This window comes from Pomacea canaliculata, linkage group LG1 (assembly GCF_003073045.1).
Source record: "Pomacea canaliculata isolate SZHN2017 linkage group LG1, ASM307304v1, whole genome shotgun sequence".
Lineage (NCBI taxonomy): Eukaryota > Metazoa > Mollusca > Gastropoda > Architaenioglossa > Ampullariidae > Pomacea > Pomacea canaliculata.
Genome location: NC_037590.1, coordinates 39,613,296 through 39,627,740, shown reverse-complemented (window position 1 = coordinate 39,627,740; position 14,445 = coordinate 39,613,296). Strand labels below are relative to the sequence as shown.

Here is a 14,445-nt window from a genome sequence, read left to right as displayed (position 1 = left end):
AGTAACCGAAGATGTCGCACCTGCTGGGGCTGCCTCGCAGTGGAAGTGAACACAACTAGAGCTCAACAGACTGAAGATGTTTGGAATGCCCTCAGTGAAGCGCAAACAACTAAAACTGTATCTCCGTCTTACCTTCATTTCTTTACTCGTTCTAGCCTTACAACCTTTCTCACACTTCCCCAGACGGTCCGGTGGCGCGACGGTTAGCGCCTGTCATCAATACAATGAGGACTGGGTGCCATGGGTTCCGATCTCGTCTCGGGCATACTGTTTGTTTTTTTTTGTTTTTTTTTTTTTGGGGGGGTTAGTTGTTTGTTTTTTTCTCTCTACTTGTGACATTTGCTTACAGGGATGGCTGCTATGCTGGCTGGGTGCAAAATATCAATTACCCCAACCACCCACCCATCCACACACACACTCTTCCAAGGTGTTTTCTTTTAGGTAAAACTTCTACCTGCTGCATAAGACGCAGTATCTGATACACACACAAACACATGGACACAGACATACGCGCTGACAGTTAAACACTCACACAAATAATGTATATAGTGTGAAAGTGCATACAATGCGCTTTTCTATCGTACCTCTAGCTTGGGAAAGGAAGCCTATGACTGTTGACATTAAAGGTTTTGATTATGCGATCGTTGTGTTTGGATAGAAAAACTGTTGTTGTGATTTCTTTATCAGTTCAGCCCATCGCCTGGGTCAGCTGCTGAACTCTTGTCATCGAGACAGCTTTCTCGTCATGTGACGCATCGGTTGAAAAAGGAGAATATAATAATAGGCACACCTGTGCACGAATAATCTCAACTCAAATATTATTCCAACGATTTTTTTACAGAGATAAATGCAAATTTAAAAAAAAAATGTTTTGGCTGTTTTTACTTACATTTCTTGCAGTTTACACATCTGAGACACTTGACACGATTTGGACTACTGTGTGGTACAGACACAGACTTTACCAGTGCTGCCACCTGCATAAACAGTGACAGTTCGTACACACTCCCGTACGAACACGTTTATCTCTAATTCACAGCACTTGGGAGCTTCATCCCATCTTCTCTTTTGCTCAGGTTCTTTTCTCGAAGTGACCATCACCCTCCTGATGGCACATATTTAGGTGAGCACATCCCCTACTGCAATCGATGAGAATACAAAAGAAAAATAATTAATATTAGGGTCCACGAATCATTTGTTATTTTTTCTGATCTGCTAACTGTGTATAGATAGCAATATATTGGCTTTATACATGAAGAGTAAAATCATACTCGCCACCTGTTGCCCCAGAGACGGGAGTGCAGCCAGCCGCCATACAGTCAACTACAGTCAGCGAAGGTGAGTGAGCCGAACAGCAGGTGGACTTGTGAGTTGTTCCTGTTCTTGGAAGTTGTCGAATCACCTGACAGTCTGTGACAAACATTCTGACTGAAGTCTTAATAAGCACAATTAACAACTGCAGTGGATGCTGGGAAACGACAACTTTTTCAAATACGGTGACACTTGCTGGAAACTTTGAATGGTGATGGTGTCCGGCACATGTGGACCAGTCCAGTACCTGTACCGGGCTGAGAGACATGTAATGTTCTAGATCTTTCTACAAACCACTTCTGCATTGGCAGCTAAGTCGTGTCTATTCTGCCACAACCCTGTAGCCAGCAAACAGTAGAGGACTGCACTATCTTATCTCAGGTAGAAAGATAAGCCCGGACAGGTGTCAGATCGGATTTCTCAGTGACGACATCAAAGATCGTTTTTAACATCGTACTGTGCACAGCATTGCAGGCCCACTTTCTGTTTAAACAGCTTGTCAGTCTTACGAATCCCGACAGATGAGGACAGCAGTTAAATACTCGCTAATTGACAGCGAGTCGCTGAGTGACCCACCCGGCAAGCGACCCCGGCCTACGTCCTTGACCTGGGCGTGCTACACGTCCAGTATCTTTCTCTGCCTCGCCGGCTGTTTGGCCATTTTCGTTCCAGTTGTCTACATGTACGTGGTACTGCCTTACCGGCATTCTGGGGTCAAGGATCACATTGCTTCTAGCGAACCACAGGTGCGCATAACAAAGACTCATATCTGTTGTTGTCCCACACAGAGGCCTTGCTGGTCTCTCTCCAACAGTGGCGTAGGAATCAGGGGTGGGGAGGTGGTATGGGGTCAGACGCCCCCTAAAAAAAGATATTGAAAAGGCAAGTACAAAATTTGATCACTGCATGGATTTTCCCACCACCACCATCACCACCACCCCAACAAAGCCGAGCGCCTTCCTACGCCACTGTCTGAGTGATAAAAGGATGAATTGCGATAGCGATAAATTTTTGACAGGACAAAATTTCTACTTGCTATAAAGTAGGCATAAACCAGATTTCTATAACTTATTGTCTTTTTTCGTTATACACGGTAAAAGTAAAGTTAGATGAAAGGATAGAAAAGCAAATGCCGAGCGGCCATAGATACAATTCCATCTTTTACCTCACCTGGTGGATCCGGTTTGGTTGGCAGGAGATGGTGGGGTTCTGCAGTCGCTAGTGTCGAGGGAAACTTGACCCAATAAACTTCATACTCTTAACTCGAGCTTACTAGACACTAGGCTAACCTAATACTACGTGCTTTAGGGATTAAGTCATTCAGATGTTATCACCATCAACCCCTTCCTCACCCTTCTTTTATTATTTTCTGCAATATCCTCCATTAACGCAGCAGCTCAATAATGTCTGACAGGTGCAAACCCACTGCGGACCAGTGAAAGGTGTCACGGAGGACGGGGTGTACATCTTTAAGGGTATTCCTTACGCGGTGCCCCCTGTTGGCGACAGAAGATGGACTCGACCAGAAAAACTCTCGCGAGATCGTGGCACGTGCTGGAGCGAGCCTGTCTTCAATGCCACAGCATTCGGGAAAACCTGCTCACAGTATGTCCATTCCCTTCGTTCGGCCATTGGAAGCGAAGACTGCCTCTTTCTGAACGTCTGGACGCCGAGTCTGGATCCAGGAGCAAGGCTACCCGTTATTTTCTGGATCCATGGCGGATACTTGCTGGCCATGAATGGCCACTATCCGGGGTACAGTCCCAACCCGGAGCTCGTGAAGGACACGGATGCTGTGTTCGTTAGTTTTAATTACCGACTGGGACCCTTTGGCTTCTTAACGCTGGACGTGCTGAGCAAAGCCTCCCCGGACGGTAGGTCCGGCAATTATGGGTTGATGGACCAGATACTGGCGCTGGAATGGGTGAGAGACAACATCAGAAACTTTGGTGGCGATCCTGGCAAGGTATTTATCCAAATATTTCATCCATCGTGAAACGCTCTCATCCTGTAGCCTAATCCAGCTTAATTTTTCATAGCTCATTGTAGGAAATGCTATTATTCTTTAATTTATCAAAACCATTGCTTCAGACATCAATGAACTGTAAGTAAGCCTATTGTCTTTCAGTTTGGTTTTGCTAAATTGTTTAAGCAAACTTCACAGCTAAATACTATTGTCCTAAAGATTTCTCCGAAGGAATATTTCAGACGTAATATGGGTTAAAATGTTTTTGTTCTACATGCAGGCAGTCCTGCAGTTTGTATCCAAACGATACTATATGTGACACGACCTTTAACCTATCCTCTACTGCCAGGTGACGCTTCTTGGACAGAGCTCAGGCGGTACCTCCATCTTCGCCCTCCTGACCTCGCCTTTGGCTGCTGGACTCTTCCACAGAGCCTGGGCGGCCAGTGGCTCGCCCACCATGAACAAAACCATGCAGCAAGCCTCGAAGGACAACCTGGTCTTCCTCAACACAACGGGTTGTGGTGACGTCACCTGTCTGCGTGGCTTAAGTCCCCTTGAGCTCTTACGCTCCACGCCTTGGTATGTCTTCCCTTACTGGATGATGGACGACCTCTTGGAACTCCCTGAGAAAGGGAGACTAGACGGTGCCTTGATTGTTGTCGACGGTAAGAGAATTGTCTATATTTCATATTTTTCATACAGTTTCATTGTTCTTCTTAGCGGGCTGGAAACGGAAGTATATTCAGAAGAAAACTGCTTTGAGGGCAGTAGGCACGCTAGTATCATAATCACCAGTATCTTATACAATTTCTTGGGGTATCATGTAAATGTTGAAGCACATTGACTTTCTCAGATATGAAAAAAAACTTGGACTTCTGCTAGTAGTTCTGAAACATTATTTCAGCAAAGACAGATATGTGCTTAATGTTCTTATGATCTCTAACTAAAGCTTTCGAATAAAACCAAACTGATGTTTAGATAATTTGAATTATCTTATTTCATTGTAATAGGTTACGTTCTTCCTGACTCCCTTACCAAGAGCTGGGAAAAGGGACTGGCCAACGATGTACCAGTTGTTATTAGTAAGTTGAGTGTGCCAATGTTTCGTGGTTACATTTATCGACACTCTGTACTTAAAATCACTTAGTTTCACACAACATCATTTGTCGCCTGTAGAATGTTCTTGAGCGTTTCATTTCTGGAAAGGCTACAAATTTGTTGAGATCTTTGAAGTCACTCTTCTTGATGTCATTTTCTATAAATACCTTCCTAGGAAAACCTTAATACAATCCAAAAATATATTTCTAGAAGACACTGACAACGACAGCAAATATTGCAAGGTCAAAGGTGATGTAAAGTAGGATAAATAAATAATGTCAATGATGTCAATGACGACGATGGTGACGAAGCCAATGATTTGTCCTTACCGCTAGCTCTCATCCTTTTTTGTCCGTGCAGCCAATACAGCTCAAGAAGCAGACATCCACCCCAATGATATCAACATCGGCAACTGGACCTGGTCTGACTACAAGCAGGAGGTCAGAAACCGTTTGTCACCCTTCGGACCCGGCATCGCAGAAAGAGCGATACAACTGTATCCAACCGGGGACGACCACACCCCGGAGCTTATGTACACCAGCATGATCACCGACCTGCGCTCGAGCTGTCCATCTGACGTCATCAGCGACATTGCCGCGAAGAGTTTCTCGTCCCCGGTGTACCGAGCGGTCATCAACGCCCTCCCCTCCACCCCGTTCAGCATGGATGGCGAATTCACCTGCAAGTACGCCTTCCATGGCTTCGATTCCATCGCCCTCTTTGGCACCTTCACATCATTCGGCCTCTACCCTTCAGCCTCGGACCTAGAGTTCCAGAAAGTTCTCCGTCAGATGATAGTGAACTTTGCTCACGACGGCCGCCTCGATGTCCCTGACCGGAAGCCGCGTCAAGGCCGACGCAGTGTAGCGCTCGTTTCTGACGTCATATCCGTGGCAGATGACTACATCAAGGACCGCTGCGAGTTCTGGATGAGCAATGGTTTCTACCAGTACGCCTGGATTAACTGAGAAACAGCTACAGTCGCTTGCTGCCTCTTTGTTTTAAGTCTGCAAGCTATATATATATATACCTATATTCAAATATACTCATGCAAACAGTTTAGTATCTTGTTTTCTGTGTTTATTTGGCACATATTTGTATACTTTATCTGTCTGTTTGTCTGTCGATAGAGATGTGTATACGGAAATGTGTGCGAAGATATAAATTCAGACACTACCACTAAAAATGGCTAACTATATTTCTGGAAGTCTATAAAATTATTGATAATACTCTGAAGTTAATAAACACATATGGGGGGGGGCGTAATTCTTAACATCTTTGTCTCTGTCTCTGCCTCTGTCTCTGCCTGGTACTTTGCTGTTTCGTCCCTTCAGCTTCGATCGCTATGCCACGATTTTTAGTTTCATAGAAATAATTTTTTCTTATGTTTGCTTCTCATTTCTAATTTGCCTTGTGCTGTTGATGTTAGTGTCACGTTGCATGGCTTGAACTTTGATCTCTGGTTCTCATTGATTATTTTCATTTCTTGTATAACTTTTTATAGCTATGTTTTTCATATTTGTTTTTTAGTTGTCTTTGCTTTGCTCCAGTCCATTTAAATATTATGTGGAAAGCTGGAAAGCCTGCTGATTAGAGTGTTTATCTTTGAAGCAAAAACTCGACACCTTACATAGAAATGGCAGCTGATTTCTTAGATAGGTTCCTATTCCCCTCTGCTCTGGACATGGCAAAGCATTAGGCTATTTGATGTTTGCATTACTGCTAATGAATCTTATTTTCTTGGTTTGCTGCTCTCTTGTTTGCGGGCTGTTTTCATACATCAACGGGACTCGAGCGCGCACACAAATACAAACACTCGTTCATGTCTCAATAAGTTGTCAGCCTGTACTACGGGAGGTAACTGTTAATGTCACGAAGAAACAGCAGCATTACTCCCCTTTCATACTTCTCATTTTAGAACCATTTGAAAGATAAAATCGAATCCAAAGAAGCAGATGTAATTGAATGACTGGAATAACGAGATACAGCACTTTTGCTGTAGCAAAAAAAAAAAAAAAAAAAAAAACACAAAAAAAAAACAAACAAAAAACAAACAAACAAACAAACAAAAAAAAAAAAAAAGAAAACAAAAAAAAAAAAAAAAACAAACAAACAAAACAAAAAAAACAAAACAAAAAAACACCCCAACATATTCAATCTTTGATAAAAATAAAAGCAGCACGAAGGCGACAAAAATGGTTTTCCTATAATTATGAAGACAAGAGCAGAAAGATATAATTTTCCGAATTCTAATAACCTTAGAGCATTACATTTCTCTATGTTAAAAAATAAAGCTTAAATCACATCACATCTGATTTTATCAGATGACAGACCCGACACCTCAAGAAAACAATTTTGTAATTATAAAATAGGTATCCTGTCAATATTAATGTAATGGGAGACCACTCGGTGACAGGCGGCAATATTATCGACAGCTTAGAAGTTGTGTCCCTTGAAACAAGATCTCTGTAGCTATTTAGTGCTCGCTAACCTTATTTGCGATGCATGAGATATGCTAAAATACATTGGCCAAAAATATTCTCTTTTTTGGAGAGGGATGGATCGAAAAATTAAGTAATGGCTAATTAAGTAAGGTTCCCAGCCCTAATTAAGAAATGAGCGACCACCGTGAAATACAGAAAACAGTAGAAGCCGCACAGTTTCTGCTGTTAGTCAGGAAGATACAGAACATAGACTACATTTTCTCATTCGTGCGAAACTGACTCAAATGTAAGCTCTGACAATGCGTGGTCATCTTCCCTTCTCCACATCATCTCTCGTCCGTGACTGTGACTACAGGACAAGCTCTGGCCTCACCAGTGAATAAACAAATGTTAACCTTGGATGGAAACGCTTGCACGTGGCTTTGGTCAATACAATACACTGCAGGCAGTCTGTGTTTGTGCGAGCATTTTGTGTGCTTTGCATACTCGTATTACCATTCATGGCACTGCTGGATCACGCAGGGTGTTCTATTGACTTCTGTCATGCATAGGTTACATGAATTTATTGCCTTATGCATTGTTATGTATTTACTGAATTGTTTTATTCATTGTTATGTACTGTACATGTAAGACTTGGTATGTAATATTTCCATCAATAGGGCATCATCAGCATTCACGTATTCTGTTTTGAATGCTGTCAAATCGACCACTGAACAAGCGCCGAGCCCCATAATATACAGCTCTATAGTTGTGCGGTTTATATGTCAGAGACGTGCTTCCCTAGCGGTGATTTTACATTCGGAGGAAAAGAAGACCTAAATTTCGTATTGGGAAGATAGAAAGAAGGAACGATGATAAAGGAGGTGAAAACCGAAAATAAATGGCTGTCAGATGTGAGGACTTTACATTCAAGAGTTGCATACATGTGCTCGAGATGAGAGATCAGCACTGGACTTGACGACTGTCACTGCAGTGGTGGCAAGTACATGACGACTGCGCCACCGGGGCCACCCCTTTGTTGCCATGCTGTAACCACGGTTGCTAAGGACGTGGCGGCGGTCAGTCGCTTCCCATGTCGGATGTGACATGTTCTGGACGGATGAGATCTGTTTTTTCGTTTCCGTCTGAAGGCAAGGGATTCGACATCAACTGCACTATCTTGGAATGTTTGACAGGAACAGGAGGTTTGCGTGGATGGAAATTCGCTAAGCTGCCAGTCACTCCTATTCTGGCAAAATTCTCTTTTTTGTCGGCGCTACATACCTCTTATATATATATATAATTTCATATGAAGGATATATTTTTAAAGTGTCCCCAAAAAACTGAGCTACAGAAAAGGTGTGCTACCTTGAGACTTCTGTATAGCAGACATACGAAAAACTCTTTTCTGTGAGGAACAGACAGCACAGACGAACTTTGCACCTAACCTGATTATTTTTCAGACGCTTTGGATGCCAAACAAATGCCGCGTCAAAGCCTCCAGAAAGGACCAGACGAGCACAGGATCAAAAGGGAATTACTTTAATCAGTTAGATGGATTCCAGCAAGCTGTCATGTCTTGTGCTCTGGCAGCCCTTACAGAACATCCTTTTGCCGTCGAGCTCCGCGCGAGTTCTCTTGACGCAGAAAATATTCTCACATTTATTTGCGACGTTATGGTTTTGCCAGGAATTCGCGACATCATCATCGTCATTGTCGTCGTCGTCAAGATTCGTCCCACGTTCTTCTTCTTATTATTATTATTCTTGAAGCAGTGTTTGTCAATATTTTCTAATAGGCAATAAGTGTGCTGGTATTGACATATACGACTTAGTCAGTCAGTTGTCCCTTCACTAGTACCTGTCGTTGGCAGGAGCACAGGGATAGATGCGGCAGCTGACAGGGCCCTCCACATTCAATTTTAGAGGATAGTGAGTAAGTCCTGCACAGGACGACCAATCCATGTTCATAAACCAGTTCTTACTCTGACCACCTCGGCATCCATCTTTTTTTAATCAAGATACCTTGAGGATAGTTCGACAAAATTCCATGCCATGTCAAATGGCCAAACCATACCAGCTTACGTCACGTGACTGTTGCAAGAAGAGATTCCTGGTGTTCTACGAGTGGGGCAACCAAGCTTTGTACAAAGTCTTTGGCCTGATGTTCCCTGCATGATATTCAGAGCCGTTTCCTCAGGCACATGTTCTCGAATTCCTAGATTCTCCTCTGTATCGGTGAGCAGACTCCGCACTTCACAGCTGTAAAGAAGAGTTGGAACTTCGAAAGATTTGTACAAATTGTACATTGTAGTAAACCTGATGTTATGGCTGCGCCAGACCTTGTCCAGCTTACCCATTGCCCCTGTTGCTGTCGCGGTCCTGATGTGGATATCTGTCGTGTAGCTGCCGTCTGTGGAGAGTGTGGCTCGGTACATAAAGCTGCTTACCTTTTCAAACTGTATCCTATTCATGTAAAATTCTGCTATGCCGATACGACAGATTATGAAACTGTTATCCGAAAACAATAATGTAGTACAAGTGTGCTTGCAATCCAGAAAAGGCAAGTAGAGATTTAACATGAAAATGAAACAATGAACTTAATAGACCAAACTCCAGCTTCCTTGTTTAATGATTTTGTTCAGAAATATTTAGTGCTTTATGAAAAGGTTCATCAACAAGTTCGGAGCTTTGTTATTGTGTGCTCTAAGCAAAAGATACTTCCCAATCCTTTGCCTCCAATCAAACCAAGCAATAACAACAATAGAATAGCTTACTTTGATCATCAAAACCGAAGGTCAATGGTGGGCAAAGTACGGCCCGCGGAAGTCTTTGGACCGACCCGTCGGCCAAACTATAAAGTATGCTTTGCTTCCATATCTTTTATTTTAATCTAAGTTAATTTTACTGAAATATTATTTATCAACTACGTCTTAGCATTAGAATTCAGCCGTCCGTGCTCTTGTAACACAAAATAAAAAAATAACAAACAACGAGACTGACGAGACCGATGGAGTTCAAAGAGCGGCGGCTGCCTTCAAAGGAGAAGCTGGCTGCAACATGTCGCGCATCATGACGAATCGTTTTGTTTCAACCTCACCGCCACTTGTCGGTGTTGTGATAGTGCAATGCAAGTGTGTCATCGCTGGAGGTCGGACGCATTCCCCCCGCAAATAGTCTAATGTCACAGTTCAGTGGTTCAGTTCCTACTTGAGCAGTTTGAGTGCAGTAAGTGCAGAGCAGTTCAACATGGTAGGTGCATTTCAAGTGTTGAAAATTCTAGTGGACAACACGGTATATTTTCACTGATGCTGGGGACATGTGTGGATTTGAGATAATATATTTTTTTAAAAAACTTGCGTTCATTGGTTTTGAAAGAGGACAGTCTTTAAAGCGCAGTTTAATACAAAATATTCAAGTTTTTGCACTGAACTCTCCGAAGAAAGCTAAGGGTGAAGAAGTAAGCCATGGCTGCCAATGTTGAAGAATATTGAAAACATGCTTTACTTAAACGGCGAGATACCCAAGTCTGAGTTTCTATTATGACAATATAACCACTTGGAAAAGAGAGCAGAGGTTAACGAACAGCGAGTTCTAAAAAAATGAAATGTGTCATTTGATGTGGAGGAAATCGTGGTAGTCAGGAGAACCACGACAAAGGGAGATTGCACCAATATCATTGTCATCCCCATGAAAACAAGGACTCCCGGCCAATCCACGAGGACATGGAACACGATTCGCATGGATATAAGTCATGAAGTACATTGGCACTGTATTTCTCTGCGCTGGATGATGTTACCACAATGTACAACTATACTGTTCATCTTCATGTTTATTCGTTGGAGTTACCGAAGTACACTTGATATTAGCAGGGAAGTTGCTTTCCGATGGAGTAATTAAGACTACAAACATTGTTTAGAGCAGGAAACAGGATGTGAATGAAATTACGAGCCTTTATATTACACGAGAGGGTTCAACCGCCGACAGCATCTCTATCTTTGAGGAGACATTGAAGCGCGATGACAACGATCTTCCCTACTACACAATGTTCCATTGGACTACAGCTGGGAAAAGACTTGTTCAGCAAGTTTTGAGAACTCCCGAAAACAAAAAACATTTTCCTTCAAATAAAACATACTTTTTTAACTTTTTTTAAAAGATGTACGCCACTCCATGACAGATCTTGCCCTTCTTCCTGCTGACAATCGATGAACCATTAAAAAACAAACTCTGCGAGCAAAAACATCTTTGTGACTATGGACATTACAGATTCTTGCTGTGAGAGGCGTCCCTCGGAGCGGAACTTCGATCCTCCTTTACAACCTATTTGGAAGGAGAAAAAAAGAGTTGTAACGCGCTTTCCTACCATAACGCGTCTATGACAGTTGGAGTTTGTGAAGCAGGACAAATACAGTAAAAAGGAATGATCCGTTTGAGAGTAATTTTAGATTGTCTTGAGATTTCCGAAAAAATTGGAAAGTAAGGTTTGAAAAATATTGTCCAAGTCCGGCTTTACTCTGTGGACCCGATTGGCATGTGCGCCAGATATCTGCAAACATCGGCTGATCGGTTTAACAGTGCTTGACGATTGTTATATCCCCCCAAAACTTGTTCCAGTTCTTCAAATCGCTAGAGTCAAGGACATTCCTGGGAAACTTTAAAGAACTTGCGGGCCAGGAGCACTAGACTATCTGTCTCCCCATGTCGACACGTACCATGAGGTAACAGTATTATTGTAGTCCACACACACTCACGAACCTCCGCACACATTCCTGGGTGTTGTCAACGTAACACGATAATGTACAAATCGGTCGAGCAGAGCCATTGTTGCAAATACTATAACTATAAATACTTAATAAAGCACAATTTTTAATTGCCGAAATAGTCGTGTTGTAATAGTTTCTTTCTAGAATCATAAGTCCGTTGTGCTTACATTAATTCTGAAATGATTAAAAGTAGTGTGTTGGTGTGCTGTGGAAAGAGACCAATGTACGATAAACTATGGACTCCTCCAAAGTGTGGGAAATTGATTAAATACGGTGGATTAATGCAGATAAACATTGTGCGATTACATGGCAGTATTTAACATGTGACGGATACACTGGAGTATTTAAACATACTCCAAACCATAATACAGGCATTGTTTGAGCCACCCGCTGCACTAAATTTACTTCACAGCATTTAGATGATGTGCAATGAATTGATGACAAAAATGATGCTTTTAAAAAAATATCCCATGATTTTATATCCACACACATGCACGCTCACAGATAGAAGCACCTCCTCTTTCGCTAGAAAAACTTGTATATTCTTGCCGGCGGTGATGCTTGTGAAGTAGTGTTTTCTTCCCTGGCATGGCAATCACTAGCGAGTTGATGTCCAACACCAGGCCCTGTGAATTACCATCCAACAAAACTCGCACACTTAAATGCTTTTTATTTTCAGATGTAACAAAACTGTGTGAGAAGGATAAGAGCACATAATAAGATGTTCCTTGTTTACAATCAAAATAAACTGTCAATAAATAATATAGCAGCCTGTAGATGCTGGCTTGAAAAGAATAACCACAAAACTGTATGAACTCCTTATTTTCATACACTTTGTATGAGCGGATGCGTGTAACTATAAATATGGATGATTGTATGTTAGCAACATATTCACATACACGTGCACGCACGCGCGTACACGCACATTATTCCTCTTCTTATCGTTTATTATCTTGCCTTACTGTCATATCATCATTCTTAGCCGAATAAATCTTCTGTTAGCAGCTTGGTGAAATGTGTAAAGCATAAGCCACCGTCGTATAAATTGTCGGGTGATTATCTTATCGAATCGTTCACTCGGCTGCGTCGTGTTTGTGCGTTGGAGGGTGCGATCAAGAGGTGTCACTGTGGTCACATCCGGTGATTACGAGTCCTGCTACCGAGCATTCTGTTCACTGGGTCAGGCAGTTGCCAGGCATACCGCCAGGGACAGCCCTCAAACTGACAAAACATGCTAGCGCTCCTCGGCCGCGTGGCCATTGGTGAATGAATGTTCTTAGTCGAAGTGCTGTCGGTGGAGACATCGATCGTTGGACTACACGCTTTACTTTCTACAGAGTGTTTCATCATAGAAGGGAGAATGTGATTCTAACCATTGGACATAAAGGATTCTACACATACCCAACATGCACTTCTATTTTCATCTCTAGTACACTTGACTGCTAGCACTGTCTAGGAGCGCAAGACATTCCTTCCCCTCAACATCGGAATCAACTCCTCACACGTTCTGTGGGGCATGTATCTGCAATACCTCACCCAAGACATGTCAGAACCCTGATGGTCGACGAAATTCACGTTTACTCTACATACAACCCCCCCCAAGATGTCAGATACTGTAGACATTATGACGATGATAGCAAAACCCCAAACCAAACCAACCTAACCCCTAACCCAACCAAACAGCACGATTTGAAGTCAAGGTTTCGGGATTCTTTCTGATGGTATAATGGATTTTTGTACGTTTTTTTTTCTACCGGGCCTTTTTTTTTTTGTTGTTGTTTGTTGTTTGTTTGTCTGTTTGTTTGTTTGTTTTGTTTGATTGCATAGACACAAATGGAAGGAGAAGATAATGCTTCGTATCTCAGCCACGTGCCGATCTATGTGTCGTCCGTCCATACTACGAGGTATGAACACCTTTGAGGCTCTTCTGTGTTTACTTCCCTACAAAGGGAAGTACACATCACTGACAGCCCAACTGTGAATCCTATTCTGTATCAGTCAGCTGTGGAACGATCGCTAGTCTCGATGAGTCGAGTGAGGTTCGAGGAAGTTTAAAAGGCTCAAGTTCCGCTCGCAGTAAGAGAGCACACGTGCGCGCGATGGAAACATCCTGGAACATTAGTTCCAATGGTGGGTGTTGAGAGACGAGGCAATAAACTCTTTGTCCAGGGATCTGAGGAAAGCAGACTGTTGCCTGGTTCCTGACGATGATCCTTGATATTACACCTCTCAACACTGAAAAACTCGACAGCTATGTTACACTAGTACCCGGCATCACAGGATCGATTGAATACTGATAAACACAACAGTAATACTCGTAATACTATTTTCATTACCCTTTTACGTTCAATCAAAGATACGAATGTTCCGTCATATGCGAGGTGGACATTTATCTCACGGCCGAGGAATAATTCAATAACAAAATTTGTCCAACATATTTAGACCACCAGTGTATAGTTGATTCAGGGCGGTTCAAATCCTCTCTTAGTCTAATCCTGCTGCACTGGCAATTTGTCGAATGAGTGATAACTGACAGTGCAGACTTATATCTCGTTACCTGAAGCCTCTGACCCTTCTTGCTACATTCGGCCAGAATCTCAATCTGTTGACCCAAAATACAGAGTGAACCATCGTCTTGAGTGGCCCATGGTCAATGGCTGGGCTAGCCTGGTGGCGACTAGCACTCACTGTACGCCCGTCATGTCGGCTGGCGTCTCACGCGTCGGGTGCGCGCCGGGACTGCGCCTGGCCATCAGCTGTGGCAACAGCTCCGGCGCCGCACTGCTGGGACCTGCTCGTGGCGATGCGTTGGCAAACCTGCGCTGCCACCACGGGCAGCGCACAATTCGTGCCCGTGTCAGCTGTTTGGCCACTTGGCCTCC

At 43.0% G+C, this 14,445-nt stretch overlaps 1 protein-coding gene across 1 annotated transcript; it reads left to right on the top strand.

The window, feature by feature from the left end:
* The first annotated feature begins 1,305 nt into the window (after positions 1-1,305).
* LOC112565568 (para-nitrobenzyl esterase-like) lies at positions 1,306-5,437 on the top strand. Its single transcript, XM_025241086.1, has 5 exons — positions 1,306-2,054; positions 2,723-3,274; positions 3,624-3,942; positions 4,288-4,359; positions 4,736-5,437. The coding sequence occupies exons 1-5, from the start codon at positions 1,830-1,832 to the stop codon at positions 5,341-5,343; spliced, it is 1,776 nt and encodes a 591-aa protein (XP_025096871.1). The 5' UTR covers positions 1,306-1,829; the 3' UTR covers positions 5,344-5,437.
* Positions 5,438-14,445: the final 9,008 nt, after the last annotated feature.

What these genes read in the sequence shown, in the direction of transcription:
- LOC112565568 (XM_025241086.1), top strand. Translation starts at nt 1,830, where the DNA reads ATGAGGACAGCAGTTAAATACTCGCTAATTGACAGCGAGTCGCTGAGT. An exon ending in TTGCTTCTAGCGAACCACAG is followed by an intron (nt 2,055 to 2,722) that starts GTGCGCATAACA and finishes AATGTCTGACAG; the next exon opens with GTGCAAACCCACTGCGGACC. An exon ending in CGATGTACCAGTTGTTATTA is followed by an intron (nt 4,360 to 4,735) that starts GTAAGTTGAGTG and finishes TTGTCCGTGCAG; the next exon opens with CCAATACAGCTCAAGAAGCA.